General features: G+C 41.6%; 2 protein-coding genes across 3 annotated transcripts; one reads left to right on the top strand and one right to left on the bottom strand.

The window, feature by feature from the left end:
• Positions 1–369: 369 nt before the first annotated feature.
• Positions 370–14,104, bottom strand: cry3b (cryptochrome circadian regulator 3b). Its single transcript, XM_031567299.2, has 15 exons — positions 13,860–14,104; positions 13,146–13,314; positions 7,051–7,159; positions 6,576–6,718; positions 6,295–6,479; positions 5,557–5,654; positions 5,221–5,352; positions 4,731–5,027; positions 4,364–4,515; positions 4,030–4,232; positions 3,691–3,801; positions 3,163–3,249; positions 2,770–2,862; positions 2,185–2,306; positions 370–1,802 (listed from the first exon to the last, which is right to left on the bottom strand). Exons 2-15 carry the CDS (start codon positions 13,301–13,303, stop codon positions 1,758–1,760), a joined length of 1,935 nt encoding a protein of 644 aa, XP_031423159.1. The 5' UTR covers positions 13,304–13,314; positions 13,860–14,104; the 3' UTR covers positions 370–1,757.
• Positions 14,105–19,314: 5,210 nt separating this feature from the next.
• On the top strand, positions 19,315–26,769 carry rbbp5 (retinoblastoma binding protein 5). Of its 2 annotated transcripts, none has more exons than XM_031567298.2 (14): positions 19,315–19,491; positions 19,993–20,018; positions 20,145–20,317; positions 20,478–20,618; positions 20,954–21,116; positions 21,383–21,492; positions 21,580–21,699; positions 21,928–22,081; positions 22,321–22,392; positions 22,725–22,842; positions 23,090–23,159; positions 23,509–23,750; positions 23,934–24,134; positions 25,679–26,769. In XM_031567298.2, the coding sequence occupies exons 1-14, from the start codon at positions 19,473–19,475 to the stop codon at positions 25,729–25,731; spliced, it is 1,662 nt and encodes a 553-aa protein (XP_031423158.1). In that variant the 5' UTR covers positions 19,315–19,472; the 3' UTR covers positions 25,732–26,769. The 2 variants fall into 2 exon arrangements, with proteins under 2 accessions (XP_031423158.1, XP_012683075.1); XM_012827621.3 differs by having other exon boundaries at positions 19,316–19,491; positions 23,934–24,011.
• The last annotated feature ends 81 nt before the right edge of the window (positions 26,770–26,850 follow it).

Below are 26,850 nucleotides of genomic sequence, written 5' to 3'. Positions count from 1 at the left end.
TGGTCTTTCCATCCTTCCTTTTAGTAAGGTGGGTATGTTAGTTTAGATAGAGAATCTTTCCTTTTAGTGTCTGGTTTTGTCCTCCCCCCCTCCCTTGCTGTTTGTGAGTGTTTTGGCACAGTGCTGTGTATTCTCACCAACCTTCAAAAGAACTATGCACACACACGCACATATAAGAGGGCCTACTGATAAGCAGTGTTGCTCAAAGTAAAGTGAACAGCCCTCTGATTAGGAAGCTACCAGATGAAGTAAAAAGTAAGTTAGACTCTCAAATCTTATACACAATCTAAAAACACAGGCTAAATGCATCAGACATTTCATAATGTTTGGAGAATAAAAAAAGGATTTAAAACACGGCAACAACAGATATTGAAATGTAATTTGCAACCATTTTATTTGTTGTCTAATGTGGTACAATATACACAAACTAAAGCTTTTTAATACTGCATTTTTATACAAATATTTACAATAGAAACAAAAAAAGAAAAGGGAATATGAAATTTCAGTAGAAAAATGACAGCAACAATGTACAGCTTTCAACTCATCAACTGTTGTATACAGCTAAATGAAGAACATAGGAGTAAAACATGACTAAAACTTTTTGAGGGATCCAGGACAACTCCAGAAACATGAGGCAAAATGCATTTTTGGTAGCACTACTGCCAAACGTCACAGTCTCCAACTGGAATTAAAGCTGTGCTTTCTCCTGGGGGATACTTCAGACAAGTTCTTATAGATGTTGTGATGGACACTATGGAAGACTGAGGATGATTTAATATAGTTTGCTCTCCCACAGAAGGTGACAGAGCAAGTCATCCATGTGGTCATGCCACAATCAAGACAGATTGCCAAACAGGCATGTACGTAGACTGCATGAGGAAAACAAAATGACTCGGGAGAGGAAACCAGAGTGAATGTATGGGTGACACTCTGTAGGCAATCCATGATACCAGTCTTTCGACCCTGATGTAAACAGTTTGCAGAGGACCAACCCAGCATGTATGTACAGCTATGCGGTCATAGCACACAGGCAATTGCCCCTCCACACAGCCTACACAGCAATGGATAAGGAGCTACTGGTGTTAAAACAAAAGCTGCATGCAGCATTCCCATCATCCTTTGCATTCTAACCATGGAGAAAGCAGGGGTACAGAACTCTTGAATAGAGGTATATTTGCTCTTAGAGAAAAAACAGTGCTGGTACTGGTAAAATAAACAAAATAACATAAATAAAATCCATTATTTAATAACAGACTATAAGAATACAACGGCAATTTGAGGATAGAGATACTCTGACAGGTAACCAACCCTTTTTGTGGGTTTCACGATAAGTCATTTGCTGGTGAATGTCAGTGAAAGTTCGATTACACAAGCTCCTAGGGCTGTTGGCAACATTCAGCATAATCCCCAAAACAAACACTTCAAGTGCTGAGGAGCAGACGAGTATGTAAGACACTACTACAAAGAGCTGTTCATGGAAAGCCTTACATCATAGAAGGGTACAAAATTAAAAACCTCTCATTGATTCATACGGTTTAAAATAATCCAATTGCACATTCAACTTGGCAATTAAATCTACCTTTGGGTCCAACAGTTTTTTTTAACAACAAGCTTATTGTTTTGATAGGAAGATTTTTTTTTCTCATTTGAGAAAGAGTTTTTTTTTTTGTTTAAAAAATAAATACAAATCAGACAATATATATTTAGCACATACAGTATAGCACAATATTTATATATCTGTATCTACATGGAACTGCTCATGATGGGTTGGTCAATCTTTCCTCCTGCTGAACTGCATTGTTCTGCAACACAAACCCCAAAAAAACACTACAATCAACCCAACAGACCCAAGATAGCACTGACAGTGAATTCAGAGCACACAGACATTTGTTAACCAAAAAGGCAGAAGCTGTCTTTATCAACACATCACATCAATTCAACACAATGCCATTAGGCACAGCTTTAAGCTTTACCATTGAAGGGTAATCTGGGAACATTTTATTCAAGCATTTGATATGATTTAACCTTATTAATGCTTCTAAGTGTAAACCGATTTATATCTCTGAGTAATAGATGTAACATTTCATGCAGCTGTCTGTCAGGAGCGAGGCCAGAGGCCAGTGACCAGTGTACACACAGACCCTATCCACGTCCGCTGTATTGTGTTATCATCTAAGGACTGACCTCCTTGCTGTGCCGCTGGACCTTAAGGGCTGATGCCAACAATCCATTGTCACTGCCGGCTTCCTGCTCTGTCTCGCGCTGTCTCTTCCCTGAGCCACCACTCCCCACACGACTGACTCGACCTGACACATCAGAAAGAAGAGAGAGAAAATGACGGGTTGAGACAAAATGAGACAAAAAGATAGAGGGCTTCACACACAGTAGAACTGGTACAGACTAGAAATACACTATCCATGTTCAGTCGCAGCTCCTGTTTTATTTTCCAATAGTATCTCAATAGTACAGACAATGCTAATTAGTACAAGCAAAAAAACAAACAATTTTGGCTGAGGTAACAGGTCATCATTGCTTCTTTAAGAATAAGAACAAGACAGTCATAGTCCTAGTCATAGTCCTACTATATTGTTGTGTATCTTGTTGAATAAATGTTGGTGCCATGGTGACAATCATGAGTCAATTATTTCTTTACAAACGTATTTCCTAAAATAGACTTTCACCACCAACATGACTGTGCTACTCCGGCTGTGCATGCATGACAGACCTCTGGAGATTAGAACTGTTTTAAGTGTGGTGCAGCCTGCTTACTTGGATGTTGTGGCATGACAAACTCATGGGTGCAATTCCCCTGGCCCTGTCTGCTAACCCTTCCATTGGCAGAGTGGGGCATCCCTCGACAGTCTGTGGAAACCAAGGGGTTACAGAGATGAATTTCACCTAGTCATCAGTCATAGTATTGCAGGATTTCTCTCTGATATTTTGACATGATATCTGACATGCTGTTTACCAAATCTTGAAACCACTTTTTTCGAAATTCTTTTGACACCTTAAGCGCCACATGTTTATCACTTGTGTCAATCTTTTGATCACTGCACTAGTCATGCATTGCAGATAAACAGTCTGGCGTGTTGAAATGTTTCATTATGAATTCTGGCTTGTGAGTCATTGCTAGCAGTTGAAGCGTAGACGGCAGGTTCTTACTTAGAGAGTCTCCAGCTCCAGCGCTGCGGTGCTTCACTCCACTGGGTCCAGCGTGCTCCTCCCCAGACCGGTGCTCCCTGTGGCTGCCTGTCCCCATGGGAACAGAACACAGCACTGAAACCCTCCTGCTGCATGGTTACCAGTACTGTCATATAATGGGGTTGTTGATGAGGACTTTAGGGGCCAGAGGACTGTAACAATGGTCTTATTCTTACTGATAAATGTTCTTATTCTCACAGATAAATGGTTTTATTCTTACAAACACAAACAGTGTCATTCTCACATATGATCTAGTCCTGCCATTTAGATTAATATTTTTAGTATTTAAGAATACTCAGATATAGTCTTGGGTGCCTGTGCAGTTTGTTATCTGTCTAGCATTGTATAAAGCTCAATAATAAAAGAGTCAAACACTCATCATATTTTATCTTTAAAAAAGTATTGAAAATTCTGCAATGACTATTCTGAAACATGGCACTCAACCCTTTTTTTCAGCTGATGATGGAGGTTTTTGACTGAGTGACTCACCATGCCCATTCCCATGGCGCTTTTTGCCAGGCGAGGGCGCTACCACCACGCCTCTGATCCCATTCACATTGACATCCTCGCCATGATTGGATGGCACAGCGGCCAGCAAGCCTGTTGGAATGGACAAACAATATTCAGCGCAAAGAACTGATAAAAGAAAACATAAAATTAGTAGGAAAAGGACAAAATTAAAGTAGAGGGGAAGAAAAGATCGAGAAAATGAGACGGAGAGTAGAAGACCAAAAGAGAGGACACCAAGAAAACGTACAATAACTGAAGTAGAGAGGGGGATTGAGTTGGAGAAGAAAAAGACAGGAGCGAGGGACAAGATTGTCTTACTGAGGCCTCTATAACGGGAGAGCTGCTGGTAGATCTGCCTCATCCTCTCAATGTTGAGGCGACTGGCCTCAGCATGGTTCACAATGGGCTTTGGGTAGTCCACTCCCACAACGCACTTGGCCGCAGCCTGCACATCCGGCGGGGCGTTCCACGGATCATAGATGTACTTGGCTGGGAAATCGGCGAGGGCAGGTAAATAGCGTCTGCAATCACAGGGAGAGATTTAACAGTCAAGCATCAAGCGTCTTTGGGTACTTAGAAAAGCGCTATATAAGTCTAAGGTATTATTATTATTATTATTATAATAAGGGGATGTGTTAGAGATGAAACCCACCGAATGAAGTCCCCATTGGGGTCGATGCGGCGGCCGAAGCCTACTGGGCAGTAGCAGTGGAAGAACTGCTGGAAGAAGGAGCTGCAGGAGTGACACATCCAGCTGCCTGCATTCATACTCCAGTCAGCGTCCAGCAGCAGCTCCTCAAAGACCTGCAGGGAGGAGGGAATATGGGGAGCGGTGCTTTACTGCTAGAATGTAGTGAACATGTAGTGAATCTACTGAACATGCTAATGATGGATCTAATTAGAGTAACGCATCTCATTTCAAGAGCTACCACTGAGGGGTGGATTCTTAAGACACACACACACTTTGTGAGTGCCTTCATGCCGACCCTGTGACCCCCACCCCAGCAAGCCCTCTGTACCTTCATGCCCTCCTCCCAGCTGATCCACAGGTCTCCTCTGGTCAGAAAGCAAGCCACAGCGTGGCGGGACAGGTGGTTGATCCAGCCCTCTTGCCGTAGCTGGGTCATGATGGCGTCAATCCAGGGGTAACCGGTCTTGGCCTCGGCCCACTTGGCCAGTGCCTCAGGGTTCTTGTCCCAGGGGATGCGGATGCAGATAGGGTTGCCTTCCATCTTGTCAAAGCGCGGGTTGTTGGTGGCCGCTGTGTAGAAGAACTCCCGCCAAAGCAGCTTGTCATAGTTGGGTTTTTTATCCATCTTTAAACAAGGGGAAAAAAGCAACTCAGTGAGGAAACAATTAATGGTGTCAGTAATTCTGCTGGACAGTCACTGAATATTTTCGACAGTGTATAACTGATGGCAAAGTTATGTATTTGTGGAAAACAGAATTGTGTTCTTTTCTATGAAACTCAAAAAGAATAAAATGAATGAAATGCAGACGTAGACTTACCTGCTTGTAAAGCTCGGTGAGTTTGGAGTAGAAGAGGCGGCAGGACAGGCAGCCGAAGCGCAGGTATGGGCTCAGGCCAAGAGGACTCGCCATCAGCAGAATGGAGTTCAGCTTGGGCCTCTCAAAGATCTCCTGCAGGGCATGGAAGAGTCCACATTAGTCTATATTACTATATTTAGCCATTATTATTATTATAAGAGGCATGGATGGGGAGGTAGTTAGAAAGCTAGGAAGGTGAGTTATATCAGGAAAGGCATCAGTATAACAATAAACCCATAAAATCTGCAACAACAAATAAATCACTTTCACATAATGCGAGATGTGACAAATGTTTACCGAGGAGGAGTCCTTTCCAAACTGCTTTTCTATCCTATTCAAAGCCTCAGTCTCTCCGCCAGGCCACACAGCAGGACATAATCCCTCTGTGTCAAATCCTGAGGTGAGATACACAACCAAATTATACAATTATTTTTTTGACTGGATGAGCATGTCACATTCACTGAAAACATTTCAATATGTGCATCAGAATGTCATAAAGGTATAACAGTAAAGGTGAGATTGATAGTGGCTTTAGGCACTTTGCTTCCCTCTGCTGGTCAAATTCCACAATTGCATTATGCTGACCAAAGAAAATGTCCATTCCTATAAACCTACATTATTCTGTTTGCAGACAATATTTGAGCAGACTCTGACAGTGAATATCCTCTTGTTTTTCTATCACCCATCTGAATTATCTGTCCTTTCATACGGGGCCCTGTCGTTATTACTGTATATGAGGGCTTTTGAGATCACAGACTTCTGTGTAAGGTCAAATTAATTCCTTATCATATGTTGTTTGAAAAGACTAAAAGAAGACGTTCTATTCTGTGGCCCCTAAAAACCTTCATATCCTTGATATCCAGCTCTCTTCCACCTCTTTATAGAGAACAATATAGGCAAAGAGATTTAAACAAATACTAACACCAATAAAATGCTCTATAAAATCACAAAATATTAAATCATAACAGTTTGTGTTCGTACACACTGTCCACAATACGTTTGTTTTCTTTTCCTCTTTAAAATATGGCTACCCACCTAGCTCCTCCAGCAGGGGGACTCCATATTTCTCCCGGTGGTCTTCAGACACAGGCGTGATACAGCTGCCCATTACAGCCTTGGAAAGCGGCTCCAGAGGGGCCTCGGGGGGGTCCATGGTGCTAACGAGAGTCTGAAAGCGCTTGTAGGTAAGAGGAGGCTGACCGCCATTCACCTCAATGATCCTGAGGAAAGCAAACGATAGAGAGAGTGGGAGATGAGTATGATGTGTGTAGTGGTGTTTGTGTGTGTGTGTATGTGTGAGAAACATCACGTCTTACTTGTCCAGGTTGTAAAGTGTGTGTGCTGTCTTGACGGTGACTTCTACACCGGCTTCCGACGCCAGCTTCTTGATGGCCGCATCCCTCTCCTTGCCAAACGGCTCTGAGTCACACTCGAAGGTCAGCCGGGAGATGTTCCACTCCTGCACCGAAATTCACCAGTTTAAGAGAGGGTATCGCTGAAACAGCGACTACTCAAACACTACTTGAGTACTGACAACTAGCCTGAGTTTTCAGGGTTGGATTTGCATAAGCATGTGTGTGAAATGTAGATGAAAACTTGACTTTTCTCATACATCCATCATCTGGTGTATGTTTGAATCAATCAAGGGAGGGAATTGAATGGAGAAACTGCCCATACACCACTCACTTGGCAGATCCAATCCATTCACATGAATCATAATTATAAATAACATTTCATTATTTGATTAAGATGACAATTCTGATGGTAACCATGACTGGGGCAGTGAATCACCTTGAAGAGGCGGGGAAAGATGTTGGCCGGCTGGCCACGGATGACAAACAACCGTGAGTTCAGCTTGCGGAGGCTGGAGTCCAGATCCTCCAGACACTGCAGCAGGAACCTGCAACAGAAGGAGGGACTGTCAAACACACTCTGTGACTACAACAGACCTGTGGGGATCTCTCTCTCTCTCTCTCTCTCTCTCACGCTCTCTCTCTCTCTCTCTCTCTCTCTCTCTCTCTCTCTCGCTCTCTCTCTCTGAATTGTGTTGACACAAGCCAGAAAATAAATATTGGCTCTCCACTCAGACACAGTGACTGATTTTGGGAACAATGAAACCCTTGTTGTAAACAGAAATTCCACTTCATATTGTCCATTTAAAACCCTTTAGCAAAATGCTTTATTTAGTCACTGTGCTAACGATTACACAAGAGCTGATAAGAGTTGATAGCAGGGGCAGCTTGTCCATTTCAGCAGATAAAACAAGGCTTAAGGCTTAACAAAAAAACTCACAAAAGCAAAAATGACACGCATGGATTCAAACTGCGTGTGTCTGTTATATTTAACAACTGATTATTTGCCTGTGTTGCTGCGTATTCCATAGACAACTGACAAAGTAAGCTATACAAACAGTGGCCCCCACTGGCCAAATTTAAAATGACATGAAGCCCATGTTGTTGGCATGAAGCACATAAAACATAATCTGTTTTGAATCAATTGTGCACGTCCTTGCAAGTTCATGTAAAGATGATTGACAGTAGGTCTGACAAAATTACAGTGTTTGATCAATATCACAAAATTCTGTGGGTCCTTGTATGATCTACAGTCATGCTCGATTATTCGGCATATTCAAACAACCAAAGAGATCACAAGGATACATTTCGCTTTCAACCTTCAGCAAACAGTAATGTGATCAACAGGATCCTTGCATCCTTACGTTCTGTGAACTATGAAGAAAAAGACTTAACTGACTTAACTTTGTACCGGAAAACTGTGTCTTGTACACAAGTTTTTTGGCAGGACTGGTAACATTACAAGAGCTATAATCTTTTTCTTCTTGCGAAACTGCTGATGTGCTGCTTAGCATAAACTGGGGCTTTTTTTTTGTTGCTACGGTTAGCTCAAATTAATTGAATTTACTGAATTGATATCAACTAAAACGAAATTCATATACGAATTTTTCCCCATTTAAATTGCATACTAATATATACATAAAATCAATATAAAAAAAAAAGTATGTATTTCGTGTTATTCGAGAGCAATAAAATACAGCACAAACACACACTACGCTAAATAAAGAACAACGCCCGGATGCTTGTTTCCTGTGAAGTCTTGCACAATATCCAATGCAGCCCCCAAAAATGAATGAGATACCTTGAATCTATAGAAGGTTTAACCTCATGATTTTTAAATATCAATTTGTTCCCCCAAATTTCACCAGGAAAACCATTTGATGGTAGTCTGACTCAATGCAACTCAAGAATTTCTTGACAAATTATAAAAAATAAAATAATAATGCACTTGTCTGTATTGTCCCATAAATCAGGATTAGCACCAGTTCTTATAGTCCCGGTATTTTCATTCCAGTAAGATGAAAGAATGCATATATGATTAATTTGAGTCGTTCTACATCTTTATTAGAGTCTCTTCCAAAAACTCAAACAGAACCTGCAGAACCTTTTTCACGGCTAATTTTTGTTTTAGTCTAAGTGTTCGTTAACTATAATAACCCTGATCAGCAACCGGATTTCATCTTTTAGTTTAACTATGTGTGTGTTGACCTTTTCCCTCACTATGTTGTGGGGATTCTCAGGCACCAAGGATCCACTGTGCCGAGTCTCTGTCAAACGACCTCACTCATCCGATCTGGTCAACTGCCACATCAGCACAGGGGGCCCCATCCTTTCTGTGGAGGGGGGGTGAAAGAAGGCATACAGGTACAGCATCTGCCGGTCCATAAAGCTCTCCACCAGAGCGGTTGTGGAATTTCCCCCCAAGTGTTAACTAACAGATGCAGAGGCAGTTATGGTGCATCTGGATGGGTGAATTGTATCTGGTGAAGAAGACCTATGGCAGAACTGGCTACTCAACCTACCTGCCAAGTTGTCAGACTGTTTATTCCAAACCTGTGACCACACCACCAGTATAGAGATTTCTGAATGAACACCATCTGTCAAAGTCAATTTATAGACACATGTGCACGAGACTCCAAAGCTGCCTTAAATCTGGGCTTCAGCTAGCTGCCAAGTTTCCCTTTTAACCTGAAATATCCATCACAAGGCACCTGGAAGAGCTTGTGATGGCTAGCACCCCTCTCCCCTCTCCCTGCTCAGCCTCACTGAGCAGCATGAGTCACCTGATGTGAATCCACTCTCATTCACAGGGCCCTCATTTAAATCCCATCTGGTCTAAGGATACTCACTGAGCAGCATAAGTCACCTGCTGTGGATCCACTCTCATTCACAGGGCCCTCATTTAAACCCCATCTGGTCTAAGGATAGGGCTGGCTATTTCCGTGGTCCTAAGTCTCCATTATCCCCATTCACCAGGCTGGAAAAAAGGCCACCAGCCACACTTGGAAAGGCTGGTGTGGTTCATGGCCCTTAGGAGTTCACATTAAGAATGGGCCACCTGACACACACTACACAGAGGACATGTATGTCTTGTCCTGTCCTTCCTTTCAATGGGTGACCAGAACGAAGCAGGGCGAGTCCATGAGGTCTTATCGTTTCACATGATAGTGAAACCACCATCCCCTTCATTCACCTCTTATTCAGTCAATTAACGGATATATGATCTAATTATATGTAACACACTAACCAGGACATATCCGTGATGACTTTAGAGCCCTGCCGACACCTACAAGTGGTTCAGCAATGAGAGCAGTGGATCGTGCTGTTCTCATGCGTCAGCCGTTACACAAGCGATAACAGTGCCTACATTTATGCACGTTTTTTTCCCCTACTCTCTCTCGCTCTCTTTCCTCCCTCCCTGCATATTTCTGTGTGTGCTGGCTCACAGTGCTTACACAAACACAGCGAATGTACCCAACTGACCTACATGTACCCAACATTACCTAAACAGCACAGACAGATTTAGCTCGGGCCTACAGTCATTAGGCCTACATGTGACCAAGCTACAAACTTTTAAAGGGCCAATATTCTGCAGTCACCCTAAACAAAGCCAGTTCTTAGTAATAGGGCTTTGTAAAATCAAACAGGTCATTCCATGCCAAATCACCTAAAATCACCTTCTCCAATTTTTTATTACGAATACTCATACTCCAGATATGGGCAAAGGCCACAGAGCCCAACACTAAAAGTTAAACAAAAACATACCAATTTGAATTCATTTGAATTTTCACACTTCTGGCACCATCCAAAGTGTGCTGTAGCATTTTTGGACACTGGTCTTCAACACAATTGAGGATATCAGGATGAAATGTTCTACTGTGACTAACTTCCACCTGTAGAGGCTGAATCTGAGTGCAGATATAACCTGCCTTCAACAATTACAAAGATAATGATGTACGATGTTGGGTTTTGATGATATCTGAATTTATATTTTCAGATTTCAACGTACCATTGTAGTAGGAATTATTTCCATGAACAATAAATATGAGTATGAAATTAGGTATGTAGCAGCCAACACTGCCATATCAAGCAATGCATTTACACAATGTTTGTGTTATTTTACCATTTGCATTTTCAGACCTTCACCATACCTCCAAATAACAATATACCAATATACATGTTCCCACAGAAAGGCTTTTGAAATCTCAAACAGTGTGCTTCAAAATCATATTAATTGAAATCATCGAGCCACAAAATTGAAATATGGATATAATATTAACGAACATGTGAACTATACATGAGCAAAATGTCAGCATCCTAGGTGATTGCCAACATTGACATTTCACCCTTTTGGGTTTTGGGGCACTGTATTTCTTGCATCATTTTAGACCTTCACCCTTTAGCCCCAAATATTTCTGTTAAGTCTTTTTGCTGCTGGAAAAACAAACAAATATTTCTTGTCATTGGACGAAATTCCTATTACTACAGCTCCCCACCCCAAATTGCCATAACTGTGTTAACTTTTGGTCTTGGGCTCCGGAACTTTGCCTCCCCCTATTGTTTCCCCGTATTTGTATCTAATCAATAAATAAAACATTTAGAGGGTGTTAATCAAGTAAATGACATAAGGAAAATAAGGTAGATCTACTTTTGGCCTGATCCACAGGTGGGCAGGCTTGATCCCCCACAGATGTGTATTATTCAGCCTTGTGACTGCGGACAGAAGCTGCCCCTGGGAGTATAAATGAGAGGCTTTGTGTGGGTGTCTGCCTCAGCTTCGAATACAGAGTAAGGCTCACCTGTTGTGTGTGTGTGGCACATCTATGCCTGGGTGTGAGTGTTTGTATGAATGAAGGACAAGCAGTCCCACCCTCTTCAGCCATTTTCAGCCATTTCCCAACACTGTTATCTTAAATACAGAATAAGTACTTAATAATGTAAATATAAATGGAATACAGTTGTAACATCATGAAATTGTAAATGTAAATTAGGAATTCAAACCCTATTCTGTATCTCTGAAATATGCTCACACGGTTGCGTTGCTAAATGGCTAGCGCCTGTGCTGCCGTATTTGCATGAAATGTGATTTGATTGACTGACGCATGCGTTGCCTCTCAAATAGTTGAACATTTCTCAACTTCCAACGCAAGTAATGGAAAGCAACGGAACCACAATTCAGTTCGGCAACGGATGACGTCACCCCTTTCAAAGTGAATGGGGATCCATCAACGTCGACGGATCAATGCATAGCAATGCAACCGTGTGACGCCTGGCCCACACGATTGCGTTGCTTGACGGATGCCTAACGGATGATGGAGGGCGTGTCTGGCGCATGGGGTTGTGTTGATAACGGAGACTTTATAGAGAGATTGACAGGTCAACAAACCAATCACGCCATTTTTCAGTTACAATAACGGGGTTTTCACATTGTATATTTCTCGGTAACTTAAAACAAACAACTTTTATGTACAAATAAGACCATCTATGGAGTTTGGTCCGCCATTTTTTTTTTTTTTTTAGCTTCGCGCTCTTGAGACATGAGCGTAGACGTGACTGATTGGCTAGCGCCTGTGCTGCTGTATATGCAAGAAATGCGATTTGATTGGCTGACGCATGCGTTGCCTCTCGAAAAGTTGAACATTTCTCAAATTTCGGCGCAAGCAACGGAACGCAATGGAACCACAATTCGGCAACGGATGACGTCACCCCATTAAAAGTGAATGGGGGTCTGTCAACCGTGTGAGCCAGGCATGAGCTTTATCTCTCAAGCAGTTATTTAACTGCCATGGGTGTCATCTTGTTGATTTCCAAAACCACATTCATTCTCTTATAGGGATATCGGCCAATCTGAATGGATAGTAGAATTGAGACACGCTGAGGTAAATATTTAATTTGGTTTCTGTTTCTGTTCTTTGTGACTTGTGCAAGGTACCACTTGAACACTGCAATGTTACTATATTGTCATTGGTCTAAACCACAGAATTTCAGTAGAGGGCAAGATTGCATTATTCTACCCCACACTATTTTGTGTGTTTCAAAGCAAAAGTCTGAAATTACAACTATATCTTGCCATCAATGTCTCCACACACACATTCTGTTGGCATGCGTATGTGGTTGACATAGATTTCAAAAAGACACTCTGCTGGAGTCTCCACAAAGACCATCTCACATACAGTGTGTTGGAGTTATGGACAAGATTATATTGGAGTGAAAAGTGTTGCATAACAATTTAGTCAGCAGTTGATGAATATGCATAGGTGACCAGTCACTGTTATAATGTTAGATCCAATTTACCTGAAATGGCTATCACGACATGTCAGTGTCAACACAATATACCATCACTTACAAAGTCTTCACCAAATAACATGACTTATAAATTTGATATTTCACTTCTGTGTTGTAATTTGCACACTAGGACATAATAGTATAATAGTATTTTTACACTGTTATTGTGATGCATGATACCCTTCCGACTGTGCATTGTCACCTAGAGATGGACCAGAACAGAAAGCAGTTACAAAGTAAAGCACACACCTCCATCTGTTGACACCAACACTGGACGAGCCTGCAAACCAGGGGTCCAGAAAGTACACACAGCGCAGGGTGTCTGCCCCCTGCACAGCCTCAAGCAGGGCTGGGTTATCATGGAGACGTAACCCCTTACGGAACCAGTGGATGGAGTTTATTGGCATGATGGCCCAGGCTGTCAAAGATAAGGAAAGAAATATAGAAAAAAGAAAGAGTCAGAAAGAAATCCTCTACTTTAGCTAGAGGATATTTTATTCACTTTGACATGCTCCTCTGCTATATGTTAACATTCTTCTAAAAACTTTCAAATAAATCATAATAAAATACATAATAAAAATGATAATACAACCCATAACTGAAGACTAACATATTCCTACATAGAAATGCATACTGTTTTATCAATGTCAATCATATACATGTTGAATGAAATAACTTATATCACTTGAATCTGTTGTATAACAGGTCAACTTTGTACTACAGACATACCTGAAGGGTTTATTCATAATACTTTCTTAAATGAGGTTACCATTATCACTGATTTGAACGTAATATTAGGTCACTTAAGACAATGAAAGTCCTTACCATAGCCTGCATACAATATAGTCTAAAACTGTTCAAATTCAATTCAGACAACAATTAGGTCAGCTGCACAGTACTTTGCCTATGTTACACAACTGTTCCTTCTCTTGAGATTTGTGATCAAATGAGATATCAATTTACCTTTAACATATGAATAAGAGCCGGTGTCCTGTATTATTCCCAGTGACAAGCTGAGTTCTGTAGTCTTCACGACGATGTTAATCACACTGTTCCTAAATTTTTGAGAGGATCAACACAGTATAGCCTACACACTGTAACCAGGGCAAACGAGCGTGGTTTCATAAGGGGTTTCACTACTGCGCATGCCCCAAATGTCCTATAACCACAACCGATATAGACACAGATTTTCTAGATCTGAAGTAAATTGGCGTCCAATTACAGTTTTAAATTATTTCTCATGCCCAATGTATATTAAATGACCGTGGCCTCAGAAAGTCACATGAGCGTTTAAACTGTACGAAATCGAATGACAAACGTGTTTAAATTAGCGTTTTCGGAGAGGTGCTTATCTGGTTTAACAATATCTACATGGCTCGTGGCTCGCTTTCTCCTGTCTCATAACACAAGCCCTAGAAAAGGCACGATTTTATTAGTCCGTTTTAACATGACGCAGAGAGTGCCTCACGTTTATGCGGCGTGGATGAAGAGCACTTTTTAAAGACTTTTGAGGTGTTTGGAATATAAAATACATTTGCTTTTGGCGTTTCAAAGACATCTGCTCTATTGAAATTGATTCTCGTTCAATCTTTACAGAGTTAGCGAGTATATTTCCCGACTAAAACCCCGCCCTATTTGAACCACTGCCTAATGATAGGTCGCTGTGGAAAATACCCGTATAATCACGGGGTGTACACTTTTAGAACTCTAGAGGGCTTCATTTTGAATCTCAGGACTGCAGTTTCTTCATCAGTCGTTCATATAAAGGCAACTGCGCTAGTGGCTCTGTATTCTCAGTGCACTGTCGATTTCAATGGAAAACACTAACAAATGACTTTTGAGGACAATTTATATCTATACCATACTATGTAATGCTTATAATATTTATATGAATCTACACTTTTATTGTAAAAGGACTGTAGGCATATAAAAAGACTGTTATTGTGATTAAAGCTTGAACTAAGCCAAAATATAGGCCTACAGCAGACTTACCCCCTGGAGATGGAATAAATGTTATTTAGAGTTGCTGAACTTAACACGCTTTATAGCCTCCTTTACTGATAGTTTGTGTGAATCATCAATTAATTTCTTACAAATGATTATAAGAAAACACAAAACACTGAAGAGCACCCAGCCGAGGCCAGTAGCCCCAGCAGCAGCAATGATATCGCCAAGCCCAAATTGAGAAGATGTTACCCTGGCGGCAACTAGCAAGGTCAGAATGGGCCCACAGACACTAACACGGATGGGGTGGGCATCTCCAGTGTTGATGTTGTGCTGGACCAGGCTGGTGTTTATGCAGAGCTTTCGTAGCTGGCTTCTCTGGCTCACTTACAGCCCCTCAAGGCATGTAAGCACCTCTTGTTCCTGGATGCGACACTATACCTTGCCCCCACAGGATCGAGAAGGGAACTTCCCTCAAGGAATTCAAAGAAAGTGACATAATTCGAGAGCAGGCCAAGGTGTTGTATGCACATTCAGCTTTCTGTAAAAAGGACTTACAGTCAGCCACAGGTCTTACCACCAACTTCAGGAACAGCAAAGTATAACAGCCTGAGTGTGTACTTGCAAGTAAAAGAATGGAAGAAATCTACAGATGGATGTTGTCCTAAGAGTGGGGTTGGCAGAAGTGTGATGATCAAGTGCAACTGGCAGGCTGACTGTAGCACCCTGAGATGCACATGAAAAAATAGCAGTATTAAGTGCACTCCCCCTGACCTGTGGAAACTGCAGGGGATCCAGCTTCACTAACTCAATGTAGACGCCCTGTGACAAGAATGAAGATGACATTGTGTGTTGCATCGTGTGCATGGTAATCGATGTGATGATGTGCTTACGCACATAAAAAAAGGCTTTTGGTAAAATCATATTTAGGCAGTTTTCAGAACTTCCCTTTTATACGATTACTTTTTTTCTTTCATTCAGAACACTTTTGGGTAAAATGCCAAGATTATTACAGAGACTATTACATAAGACTGCTCTAAAATGATTTTGCTACCAGAATAAAAACATGTAATCAATCATATTAATGTCATTATATGTGCCTTAAATGTTAAGAACCCAAACATGGTCTCAGGGAATTAGTGGTTAAACCAAAGTCCCTTATAACTTCCCTGGTTAAACCCATATTCATGTCAAATGCAGTGGCGGCTCCTGAAAATATTCTCAGGGGGGGCAATTTTTTTTTATAATGATTAAGGCGACCCATTCAGTAAGTACATTAAGTTAGCTGATTAACTCATACAGCAATACCTTTTTGTCCACTATTGGCAGCACACAACAGTAATATGTCCCCTCTTGCTACATAGCTAGAGTAGCAAGTTACAGGTGGAAAGCTATAGAAGAAAGTTGCATCCAGGAGCCTTCATAAGCAAACATGATGTGGCTCCACATTAAATTATCCCACTTTTTCATTATCCACGTGTCTCAAATGTTGTATGATGTAACATAGCTTAACAGGACACATGATATGTCCAGTAACATCATAAAGAAGGGGTAACATAAGTCAAAAACAACAATATTTATTGACTGATCTTGAAAGTATTGGCTTACAAAAGCAAAATAAGTCATCACATAAAAAATTATTCAGTGTTAGTGCAAGAAGCGAACTGTGAAACACACTGTAAAACCTATGAAAAGTGACAGTGGTATATGAAATACAGACCGCATTAGCCACGCGATTTTCTTTTGTTCCAATTCTTGGATGTAGGATTTCCCTCCCTTTGTAGAAACCTGTTGAATGGATACATTTGGTCTAGGAAGTCCTAATTGTTTTGTTGTCAATTTATCTTCATTAGTACGCCGACTAAAAAGGAGTTTCTGTCAAAGAGCGAATCGAGTTATTGCACTGGACAGGGCAGCCATCTTGACAGAATATGCCTCCGTCGAAGCTGTATGACGTTCGTATAGGCTTTTACGTCCACTACTTATGACAAGACCAGGAGGGGCGAGCCCTCCCGGAAGCCATAGAGAATGCATTGAGAGCTCTGTTTTGTGAAAAAAATGGATTTAACATGGGAGTCAATGGGAGAGGTCTGGGGCGATTTTCATTTCGCCCCAAATCGCCCCAGAAGGGGTGGGGCTGTCATGGCAAAAAGTGACCGGGTGCCAAAAAGAGCCCGGGTGATGTAATATTGGCTTTCGAACGACTCTTGAGTGACAGTTGCTATACCAACGCTGGCATTACGTAGACCGGACACTACGTAACCCGGGCACTTTTTGGTCAGTCTCAAGAGTCGTTCGAAAGCCATTAGCTACTTGTTAGTCACTTAATATTGTGCCTAAAACTACTAAGTATTCCGTTTTAGCTACACCTGCCGGTATCCTGTACATCAACATTTGCAGTCAATACTACTTTTTGAATTGCTATATATTGTGGCTAAACTCATTTTTACCCGGTAAATAAAGTGTTCCATTTTAGCCGTTTACATCATCATTTGCATTTCAATTGAAATTGTTTAGAGTAGAAATTCGTTTTTATAAAAAGGAGAAAATATACTGATATACGGTGCTTGTTTATCTACCTTTTTAGCAAGCCAGCCAGTTAATTTGCTAACATCTTAAATAATATACGTTGCTTGTTCATCTACCTTTTTAGCAGGCCAGCCAGTTAATTTGCTCACATCTTAAATACTATACGGTACGGTGCTTGTTCATATACCTTTTAAGCAAGCTAGCCAGTTAATTTAATAACATCTTAAATAATATATGGTGCTTGTTCATTTACCCTTTAAGCAAGCCAGCAAGTTCATTTTCTAACATCTTAAATACTACACGGTGCTTGTTCATCTACCTTTTTAGCAGGCCAGCCAGTTCATTTGCTAACATCTTAAATAATATACGGTGCTTGTTCATCTACCTTTTTAGCAAGCCAGCCAGTTCATTTGCTAACATCTTAAATCATTTAAGATCTACCATTATTTGTTGATATAGTCCTATTTAGAAAGACTTGGGAGACTTCATACTAGCTTGCTAGCTATACACTAAGCAAAATAATGTGCCCCAGCTAACGGAAGAATTGCTAATCGCTAACGAGATGCTAGCGGCGAAACCGGTTGAAATGTACTTACTTTGACACTATAACAAACTTGTGAGTCAACAACTTTCCTAACACAGTCAAACATCAAGCACATGGTTGTTTTGCTTGGTTTATTGCAGGTAAAATACAGGCAAGCTCGTCTCAGGTAGCGAAGTATAATGCGAGATGCTCTGGGGTAAATCGCGTTATTGAGGTAGTCTGACTTCCAAAAAGAGCCGGGTGACGTAATGCTAACGTTGGTATAGCAACTGTCACTCAAGAGTCGTTCGAAAGCCAATATTACATCACCCGGGCTCTTTTTGGCACCCGGTCACTTTTTGCCATGACAGGGCCATTTGAAGCACGACTTTAGGCTGACTGAACGACTGTTACCTGATTCGACAATGACATACAGAGACAGATCAGACGGTCTAGTGGTAGAATCCGACAGAAAAAAAATATTACATTTAAATGTACGTGTCATTTACGCGACTTACAAGGATATTGCGTTTATACATAAGGAGTTTTTTTTTTTTTTTTTTCCTTTTCCCCTAGGCAGTGCGTCGCCCCAATCGCCCTTATGGACGAGCCGCCCCTGGTCAAATGGGTTATCAAAACTGTGAGAATTGTAGGCTACTCAAGAGCTGCAAGGGAAGTCCAACAATAACTCCTTTCTCATCTACACTGACAAACAACAAAAGTTCTACCTGTTATACCTGCAGGCTTCTCCCATAATAGCCAGGACAGCCAATTTTTCCTGTATTTGTGAAAAATAGGCTACACCTAAATACCAAAGCAAGAATGAGGATAAAAGGCTGCTCACATTTTCACACATTCTGGGGGTTGACCACATTGTTTCAGTCACTTAAGAGTTTTGAGAGAGCTGGTGGCGTCTAGGCTACTCTTTAATTTAGTTTAAAACGTTCATGTTTGCCAATTATTTTGAGGAACTTTGCATATATTATCATACAAGAAAAGGACAATTGCGTAATTTCTGCTGCGTTAAAACATGATCAATTATTTAACGGAGATATGCTAAGCCATAACTGTTTATGTCCATATGGAATGAAATATGCCTCCATATGCCTTTAACTGCTTTCAGAGGAATAGTTTTCTATGGTCCTAAGCTTGACACTCTCCCTTGTCTTAAAAACCTTGTTGCTGCAGCCAATAGAACCAGTTTTTGGGGATCTAGTCTAGATAGACGAGCTCTGCTGCTATCAAAGATTTTCAATGTACGTTTAGAGGGGAAAGCTGTCCAGCCTGCGCCTGCATTTTCCAATAGATAACACATATATGGCATCAAAGTCATTGGAATGAAAAACACAGATGATTTTTTTACACAGATGATATATATGTAAATAAAAAAAATTAAAAAAAATTGGTTTGGGCTTGGACGATTTTGTTTGTTTTGGGGTCCTTCCTTTTAGCTAGGCGCCAGTAGCGCTTGTAGCTGGCTAGTTTCCCTGTATGATTGAATTATTTCTGAGTGTGCTACTGGAATCTTAACTCACATTTCTAAGAATATTTCTCTTTTTGGGATTGGATAATATTCCACGATGAATCTAGAGCTGCTCGGTAATATGCTTTCCTTTTTGTATTTCGAGGATAGTATATGCGACGGCCGCAACCCTAGAATAGCTAGTTATTTAACTATCTAGCGATAGCGCGCTAACGACCGTTTATGAAAAAAGTATCCAGCTATGAATATAGGACTAACGTTAGCTATCTACTTAACTCCAGCAATCATTAGGGGGTTGTATTGTGTAGTTTGGGTTACAGTAAACAGACTCTCTGATTAAAAAAACCTATGTAATGTTTTTTTAAACAACCGACCCTTATCGAATAACAATGATGAACCATAAGGGCTAACCTTAATTTTACGTTTTGTACTGAGTAGGAGCTGTCACTAGATGACATCACTAGCTATCACCTGCCTCTTATGTTATGATGAACCTAGTTGGAGGAGTCTAGTTTCTGGGATACGTATTCATTGTTGTTTTGTGTGTTATGTGTTTATTTGAACTAGTGTAATCGCATCCTTTTTAGTATTTGTAATCATGTTCTGCTCCTTTTCAGAGTCCTTCGGGCAGAACTATCCTGAGGTAAGCACACAGTTTGGATTAACTTCAAAAATCTACCTTGATAGGGTTATACTGATAGGGTTTACTTTTAAGGTTAACCTGGCCTTACTTGGTGTCCTAACAACTATTGTATATGTTGAACAACAGGAGGCAGATGGCACCCTTGATTGCATCAGTATGGCGCTTACCTGTACCTTCAACCGCTGGGGTACACTGTTGGCAGTCGGCTGCAATGATGGCCGTATTGTCATTTGGGACTTTCTTACACGGGGCATTGCCAAAATCATAAGCGCACACATACATCCAGTCTGTTCACTAAGGTCAGTATGTTTACAGTTATGTGCATTTGTATTGTATGTTTGGCATTGTGTTGAAAATGTGTACGCTTTTTCAGGCAGCAGATCTATTACTGGCCAGTTCATAATGTAGCTGACAATATTTCTCTACATCCTGCTGCTGTCTTTCTTGTGTGTCGAGCAGTTGGAGTCGAGATGGTCACAAGCTAGTCAGCGCCTCTACAGATAACATTGTGTCCCTGTGGGATGTTCTGACGGGGGACTGTGACCAGAGGTTTCGCTTCCCCTCGCCCATTCTCAAGCTCCAGTTCCACCCAAGAGATCAGTGAGTTATTTGAATTGTATATATTTTATGAATATAGGTATAGTGTTGAGAGTGTGATATTAAGTTACTACTGCTGTCTTCTAGCAGATGTATTTATATACTGTACAGTACTGTGGAAGCAAGCAAGCTGTCAGGAAAGGCTCTGAGGTTTTACAGGGACCCTGAAGTGTTTTTCAAGCTGTTTGTTTTGCTATGACATTAAGGACCAGCAGGTGGCTCTAGTTAAATAATTGCTGTCTCACCCTATATATCATACCATAGCAGTTATGTGTTGATTTAGTTTTGATCTTCATTCATTTTATTGATCTCATACTGTTTGGGTATCAATCCTTCAGAGACAAAGTCCTTGTTTGTCCCATGAAGTCGGCCCCTGTGTTACTCACGCTGTCAGACTCCAAGCATGTGGTTCTTCCTGTGGACGACGACTCCGACCTTAACGTAGTGGCCGCATTCGATCGGAGGGGGGAGTACATCTATACAGGCAATGCCAAAGGAAAGGTAAGTCTGCCCTCTTTCTGCTTTGGCACTGTTCTGTCCTGTGTCAGTTTGAAAGTCTTGTTTTTTTTCTTCACTTGCCTCAACCGTCTCTTTTTTAGCAAAACCTTCATATCAACAGACTGCATGACTTCCCTCATGCGTTTCTGTGTAGTTACTGTGGTGGAATTGTTTGTGCCAAATTTTTTTTTAAATATTTTTTAAGTTTCCAGTTTAACAGGAGTCAGCCATGTCCCCCTCACTCTTTGTCTCGTGTTTTCTCTATACAGATTCTTGTTCTGAACACAGACACCCAGGATCTTGTAGCATCATTCCGGGTAACCACCGGGACCAGTAACACTACAGCCATCAAGTCTATAGAGTTTGCGCGCAAAGGCAGGTAAGAAATCGTCATAACTGATATTAATATCAGTGTTGTCTGTAAATCTTTTCAATCTGCAGTAATAGTTGTCTCTCCTCTTGCCAGCTGTTTCCTCATAAACACGGCAGACCGTATCATCAGAGTGTATGACGGACGGGAGATTCTCACCTGCGGGAGGGACGGTGAACCAGAGCCCATGCAGAAGCTACAGGACCTGGTGAACAGGTGAGGAAGGGACTTTTGATGGTATACAGGTATAATATATAAGGTATATAAGCTATATAAATGATATGAACAGATATAGAGGTTTAAATAATTTCAGTGAGAAATATTTGAATATCTCAGCAAAGAACAACAGTCACCCACAAGTAAGAAAAAGAAAAAAAAACTTTTGAACTTTGAGTGAGTACAACAGACCTCCTCATTGCTTTGTACAACCTTATATTTACTCAGGACACCATGGAAACGGTGCTGTTTCTCTGGCGATGGAGAGTACATAGTGGCTGGCTCTGCCCGGCAGCATGCCCTCTACATCTGGGAGAAGAGCATTGGCAACCTGGTCAAGATCCTGCACGGCACACGTGGAGAACTGCTGCTGGATGTAGCGGTGAGACAAACACAGTGCATAAGTCATGATTGGATTTTGGAAGGTGTTAATTAATATGCCCTCATTACAATGAAACATTTAAATGCTGTTACCTGACTAGGCATAACCATCAGGACAAAGTTTTCATACCTACACTAAACCTAACTATCAAATAATGTGCAACTATGAGAACTGTGATTGCTGTGATACCTGTATGAGAGTTGATGGCTTGTGGACAAACCTTTTGTGAAACTCTGCAGTGGCATCCGGTTCGGCCGATAATCGCCTCAATTTCCAGTGGGGTCGTATCTATCTGGGCCCAGAACCAAGTGGTGAGTGAGACAGAATCCTTAGTGTCTGAAACATGCTTCTTAAATGATGATTACATTTTTTTTTTTTTTTTAAATCATACACACATGTCATTCCTTCCTCATACATGGTGCCTAATGAATTCATTATTTAATTTAATTTTGTAAAGATTTGCCTGCTAGTCCTGAGCATGTGCATTATCCCTATACAACACTGAAAAGATAAAGAAAGCATATTGCAACCATAATGAATTAGGCTTAATGGCCATATGGTCTGGAGAGCTTCAGAGGATAAGATTATAAGTGTTTTTTTTTATCTTTTGGTTTGTGGTGTATAAACTGTTATTGTCCCTCAGGAAAACTGGAGTGCCTTTGCTCCAGACTTCAAAGAGTTGGATGAAAATGTAGAATACGAGGAGAGGGAATCGGAATTTGACATTGAGGATGAGGACAAAAGTGAACCAGAACAGACCGGTGAATATCATGATGGATTCATAAGCAACCTCTGTCTCGTACAAAAACATGTGAAACATCACCAGATTAGTTTAAAATAATTACCCTTGTAGTCTAGGTAGTGTTTTTCAAGTGTTTGTTATTCAATATTTCAGTGTTTGGTGGTAGAGCATTGCAATGTTTTAGGTTAGGGAGCATTATTTAACCTACCATTGTTGAACAATGAGCATGTAGCCTAACCCATCCCCTTCCTGGTGTGGTCCCGTAGGTGCGGATGCCGCAGAGGATGAGGAGGTGGACGTCACGACGGTGGACCCCATTGTGGCTTTCTGCAGCAGGTGGGTGTGGTGCTGTGAGCTTCTTGTAGGGGTGGTACTGTTAGTCGTGTGATTGAAGGGCCAGAAAAATAGAAACAAATGTGTCAAAAGGTCACATTCCCTAAAACAGGGAAATGGAAGAAAATAATGGACTACTGGACTTATTCGCTGAGAGTGTTCCCTCAAATTTTGCGTGCGGCAATACTTCTCATGATTAACAGTTTCGTTTTTTTTTTTCAATCAATTTGCACCACAATCCGTTTATACCTCTTCACCAGGTCTCTAAATCCCACCTTCAGCCAGTCTAGAAACAAAGACCTCAAAAATTGCAGTTCCATAACAAAACTACTTTTCTTTCCTCTTCTGTTAGCGATGAGGAGCTGGAGGACTTTAAGGCCCTGCTGTACCTGCCCATTGCTCCAGAGGTGGAGGACCCCGAAGAGAACCCTTTCGGCCCCCCGCCTGACGCTGCGGGTCAAACCTCCGCCGCCGAAGATGGGACTGTACACACGGGCTCGGGAGACAAGAAGCGCCAGCCATCATCAGACGGAGCTCCGCCGAAGAAGAAGGCACGGACCACCACCATCGAGCTGCAGGGCGTGCCCAGTGACGGTAAGTCATATGCCTCCCATACAGACGTACAACACATTGGTCTCTGTCCTTTCTTTCTCTTAATTTTCTTCCTTTCTCTCTCCTTTCTTCTGTCTTCCTTTCTTTCTGCCTTCTTGTCTTTCTTCATTCTTTCCATGCTATCATTCATTCCTGCATTGTGTGTTTACGTCCGTCTCTCCCCAGAGGTGCACCCGCTGCTGGGTGTGAAGGGCGACGGCAAGTCTAAGAAGAAGACAGCGGGTCGGCCGAAAGGCTCCAAAGGTAAAGAGAAAGATTCCCCCTTTAGGCCCAAGCTCTACAAGGGGGACAGGGGGTACCCTCTGGACGGAGCGGGCATGGGCGTGGGCATGAAGGGCAGAGCAGAGGCAGGCCTGGCAGCAGCAGGTAAGGACCCAGACCACTACCAACCACCAGCTCCATACCCGCCCCCCCTGCCCCAGCGAAGCTTCACCCGCTAGCTGCTTGCCCTCTGACGAAACCCCCTCCCACTCCCTCAGACAGCCAGTGAGCCTGCGCCACCTCAGCTGCCACTCAAACCCAAAGCTTTGTAACCAATTGCCCGTGACGACTGAATGGGCCTCATTGCACTTTCTCAGTGAAAAACAGAGCCAATAAAAAATCTTTAAAATGAATAATAAAATGGAGAACACAGATGTTCTCCCTCAGCTCCCTCCATGCTGTGTGTCAAAGGGGGTTGTTCTGATCTAATTTGGGCTCCTTTTTGGAGGTAGGGGAGGGGGGTGGAGGGGTGATGGTGGTCAATTCCAAATCCGCCTCGAGAAACCAAAAGGAGCGAGCCGCCCTGTGTGCTCTGTCATTTTCTGTGTTTGGTCTCGTTTACTTCCTGCTTGCTCCTTGTCCTTCCTGCTCCGCTCCTGCCTTTGCTCTCCCCCAGGCCTGTGTGTGTGTGTGTGTGTGTGTGTGTGTGTGTGTGTGTGTGTGTGTGTGTGTGTGTGTGTGTGTGTGTGTGTGTGTGTGTGTGCGCGCCTGCGCGCCTGCAGTTACACATATACACACACATACAAAAACAGGAGTATTAGAGTATGTACTATATTTTAGTGCTTTGTGTATTAACAACTATCAAAACACTCCAAGTGGATTGTGATCCTTCTTGATTACATTCTTGAAATCGCTACATTTGATTTCTGAATCTAAATTTCACAAAGCTGAATTGTCAACTAAAACTCACCAAAAAATTACAACTTTTGAAAATACATGGTTATGTGCCAGGGCAGTTCTCAGTAAGATTTCGCACATACAGAGCCAGTTACATGAGACTGGCAAAGAATTTTGCCTCATATTAGCTGGTTTGCCGGTTTGCCTTCGATCCACTTGAGTTGTGGTGCTATCGCTAATCACAGCAATCCATCCCAAAGTATAAAATGAACCAGTATTTGCAAGTACAATTAGCACATAGGTGTCCTAATAACTCTTGACAAATTATTTTGGGTGAAGGATTTGTTTTTGCAACTCAGGTCATAGCACCAACAATACACTCACCCTAGCTTTCTCAGGCTCAGCAAGAAAGTTCAGGAGCTGATAAGGTGTATTCCTGTTTAGTACTGCAGCAGGCAGGCTCCATTCTCCTATATTCACATAGTAAATGTATGACTCGTCTTACCAGGCAAGTAGTTTAGATGGAAATATGTGGAAGTGAGTATTTGTTTCAGTTCTGCGCAACAGAAGTTGGTACGGTGTAATCCTTTTAAAACCAAGTTAGTATAAGTCTTAATAGTCATAAGTTTTACAGACCACAGCAAGAGATGACGATGGTTTTAGAACAGATGTTAGCTATGTAGCCGACTGTGGATTGTGTGGAAAGAGCATGTTTTCCATCACCAAGTTCATGAAAAGGTAAGCTGTGTACATGTTTTTTTGACAGTGTATGTTAATTCTGCTTGTCTAAGTTTGTTTATGACATGTTTCAGGTAATCTTGTTACACCATCCTACAAACAGCATGATGTCCAGGGCTTGGACTGATGAGGAAGAAACAGCGCCCCCTAGTGTTTTGGAGGACTTTTCACCCTCAGGAGTGCAGGAGCCATTTTGTGACTTGTCCGCTGCCTCTGCTGATCTTCACCGCACAGTGGCAGCAGAGGGACATGAAAGCCTCACGGCAACAATCTCCACGGCAACGCTGCTACCCGAGTGAGGTGGTGGTGGTGATGATGATGAGACATTTCTGTCATTTGGTTTCCATTTTGTGCGTTTCCTCCATTGGATTCCATTTTGTATCCTTTCTGTTTGTTTTGTTCCTTTTGTTTTGGATATATGAGTGGACTCGAGTAGACTAGTGAATAAAGGCAACCATATTTCCTGTGGTGTTTGAACCCTGTTGATCAATTTGTAGAAACTGTTTGGTTAAATAACAATAAACCATGAGGATTTTTCACTCACCAGTTAAACCAGGTTTCTATGAATTGAAGTAATGGACAGCTAAACGCGGCTTGTGGGGAAACTAACAGCACGCCAGCCTGTGAATAGCACAGTGCATAGACAAGTATGATCATATAACAGGCAGTTAGTTGATGGGCGCAAATGACAGTATACTGGTGAAATGTCGTACAGATGGTAGTAAATGTGGTATTACAGCTGGCCATCTTTACGCCTGTCTTGATATGTCGCCTCAGTCCTCATCAACATGCCTCACTGGCACCTCACAGAGCTTTTTATGGTTACACAACCATATATCTGGCATCCTGCTCCAAATTACATTTCCTGGTCAAAGTCTTAAATACTGTATATGTCCCTGAATAACATCCTCATTTTAAGCTAAAGCAGAAGAGAGATACGGTGTGTAGTTAACGTAAAAGGTGTGGAATATTATTTTTTAAAGTTTTTCTTAATATTTGTAAACCCGCCACTGTTAAATAAGTGGTGTTGAAGTCGATCTTTTTTTTGCTGTTGTTGTAACTGCTGGTGGCCTGAAAGGCTTATATTGAATTTTGTTAGGTCTTCTTAACCTATCTTTTGTGTTCACAAAAAGATTTGAAAAATAAAGAATATTTTTTTACGTAAGAAATGTATCTGGATGCACATGTGGTTTTGCAGTGTATGTATGTGAAGCTACGATAGATGAGGGAGTGCTCTGTTTAAGAG

The sequence above is a fragment of the Clupea harengus genome, chromosome 5, assembly GCF_900700415.2.
Source record: "Clupea harengus chromosome 5, Ch_v2.0.2, whole genome shotgun sequence".
NCBI lineage: Eukaryota > Metazoa > Chordata > Actinopteri > Clupeiformes > Clupeidae > Clupea > Clupea harengus.
Note: the sequence above shows the minus strand (reverse complement) of the source record. Positions and strands in the feature narration are given on the sequence as shown.

Bases quoted from the DNA above. Each gene is read 5' to 3' on its own strand.
- cry3b (XM_031567299.2), bottom strand. From the start codon at position 13,303: ATGCCAATAAACTCCATCCACTGGTTCCGTAAGGGGTTACGTCTCCAT. The intron at 4,233-4,363 runs GTGGGTTTCATC...CTGTGATTGCAG, and splicing joins CCCAATGGGGACTTCATTCG to ACGCTATTTACCTGCCCTCG. The intron at 1,803-2,184 runs GTCAGTCCTTAG...TTTGTGTTGCAG, and splicing joins TCCAGCGGCACAGCAAGGAG to AACAATGCAGTTCAGCAGGA.
- rbbp5 (XM_031567298.2), top strand. The intron at 21,493-21,579 runs GTAAGAAATCGT...TCCTCTTGCCAG, and splicing joins GAGTTTGCGCGCAAAGGCAG to CTGTTTCCTCATAAACACGG. The intron at 23,751-23,933 runs GTAAGTCATATG...GTCTCTCCCCAG, and splicing joins GCAGGGCGTGCCCAGTGACG to AGGTGCACCCGCTGCTGGGT.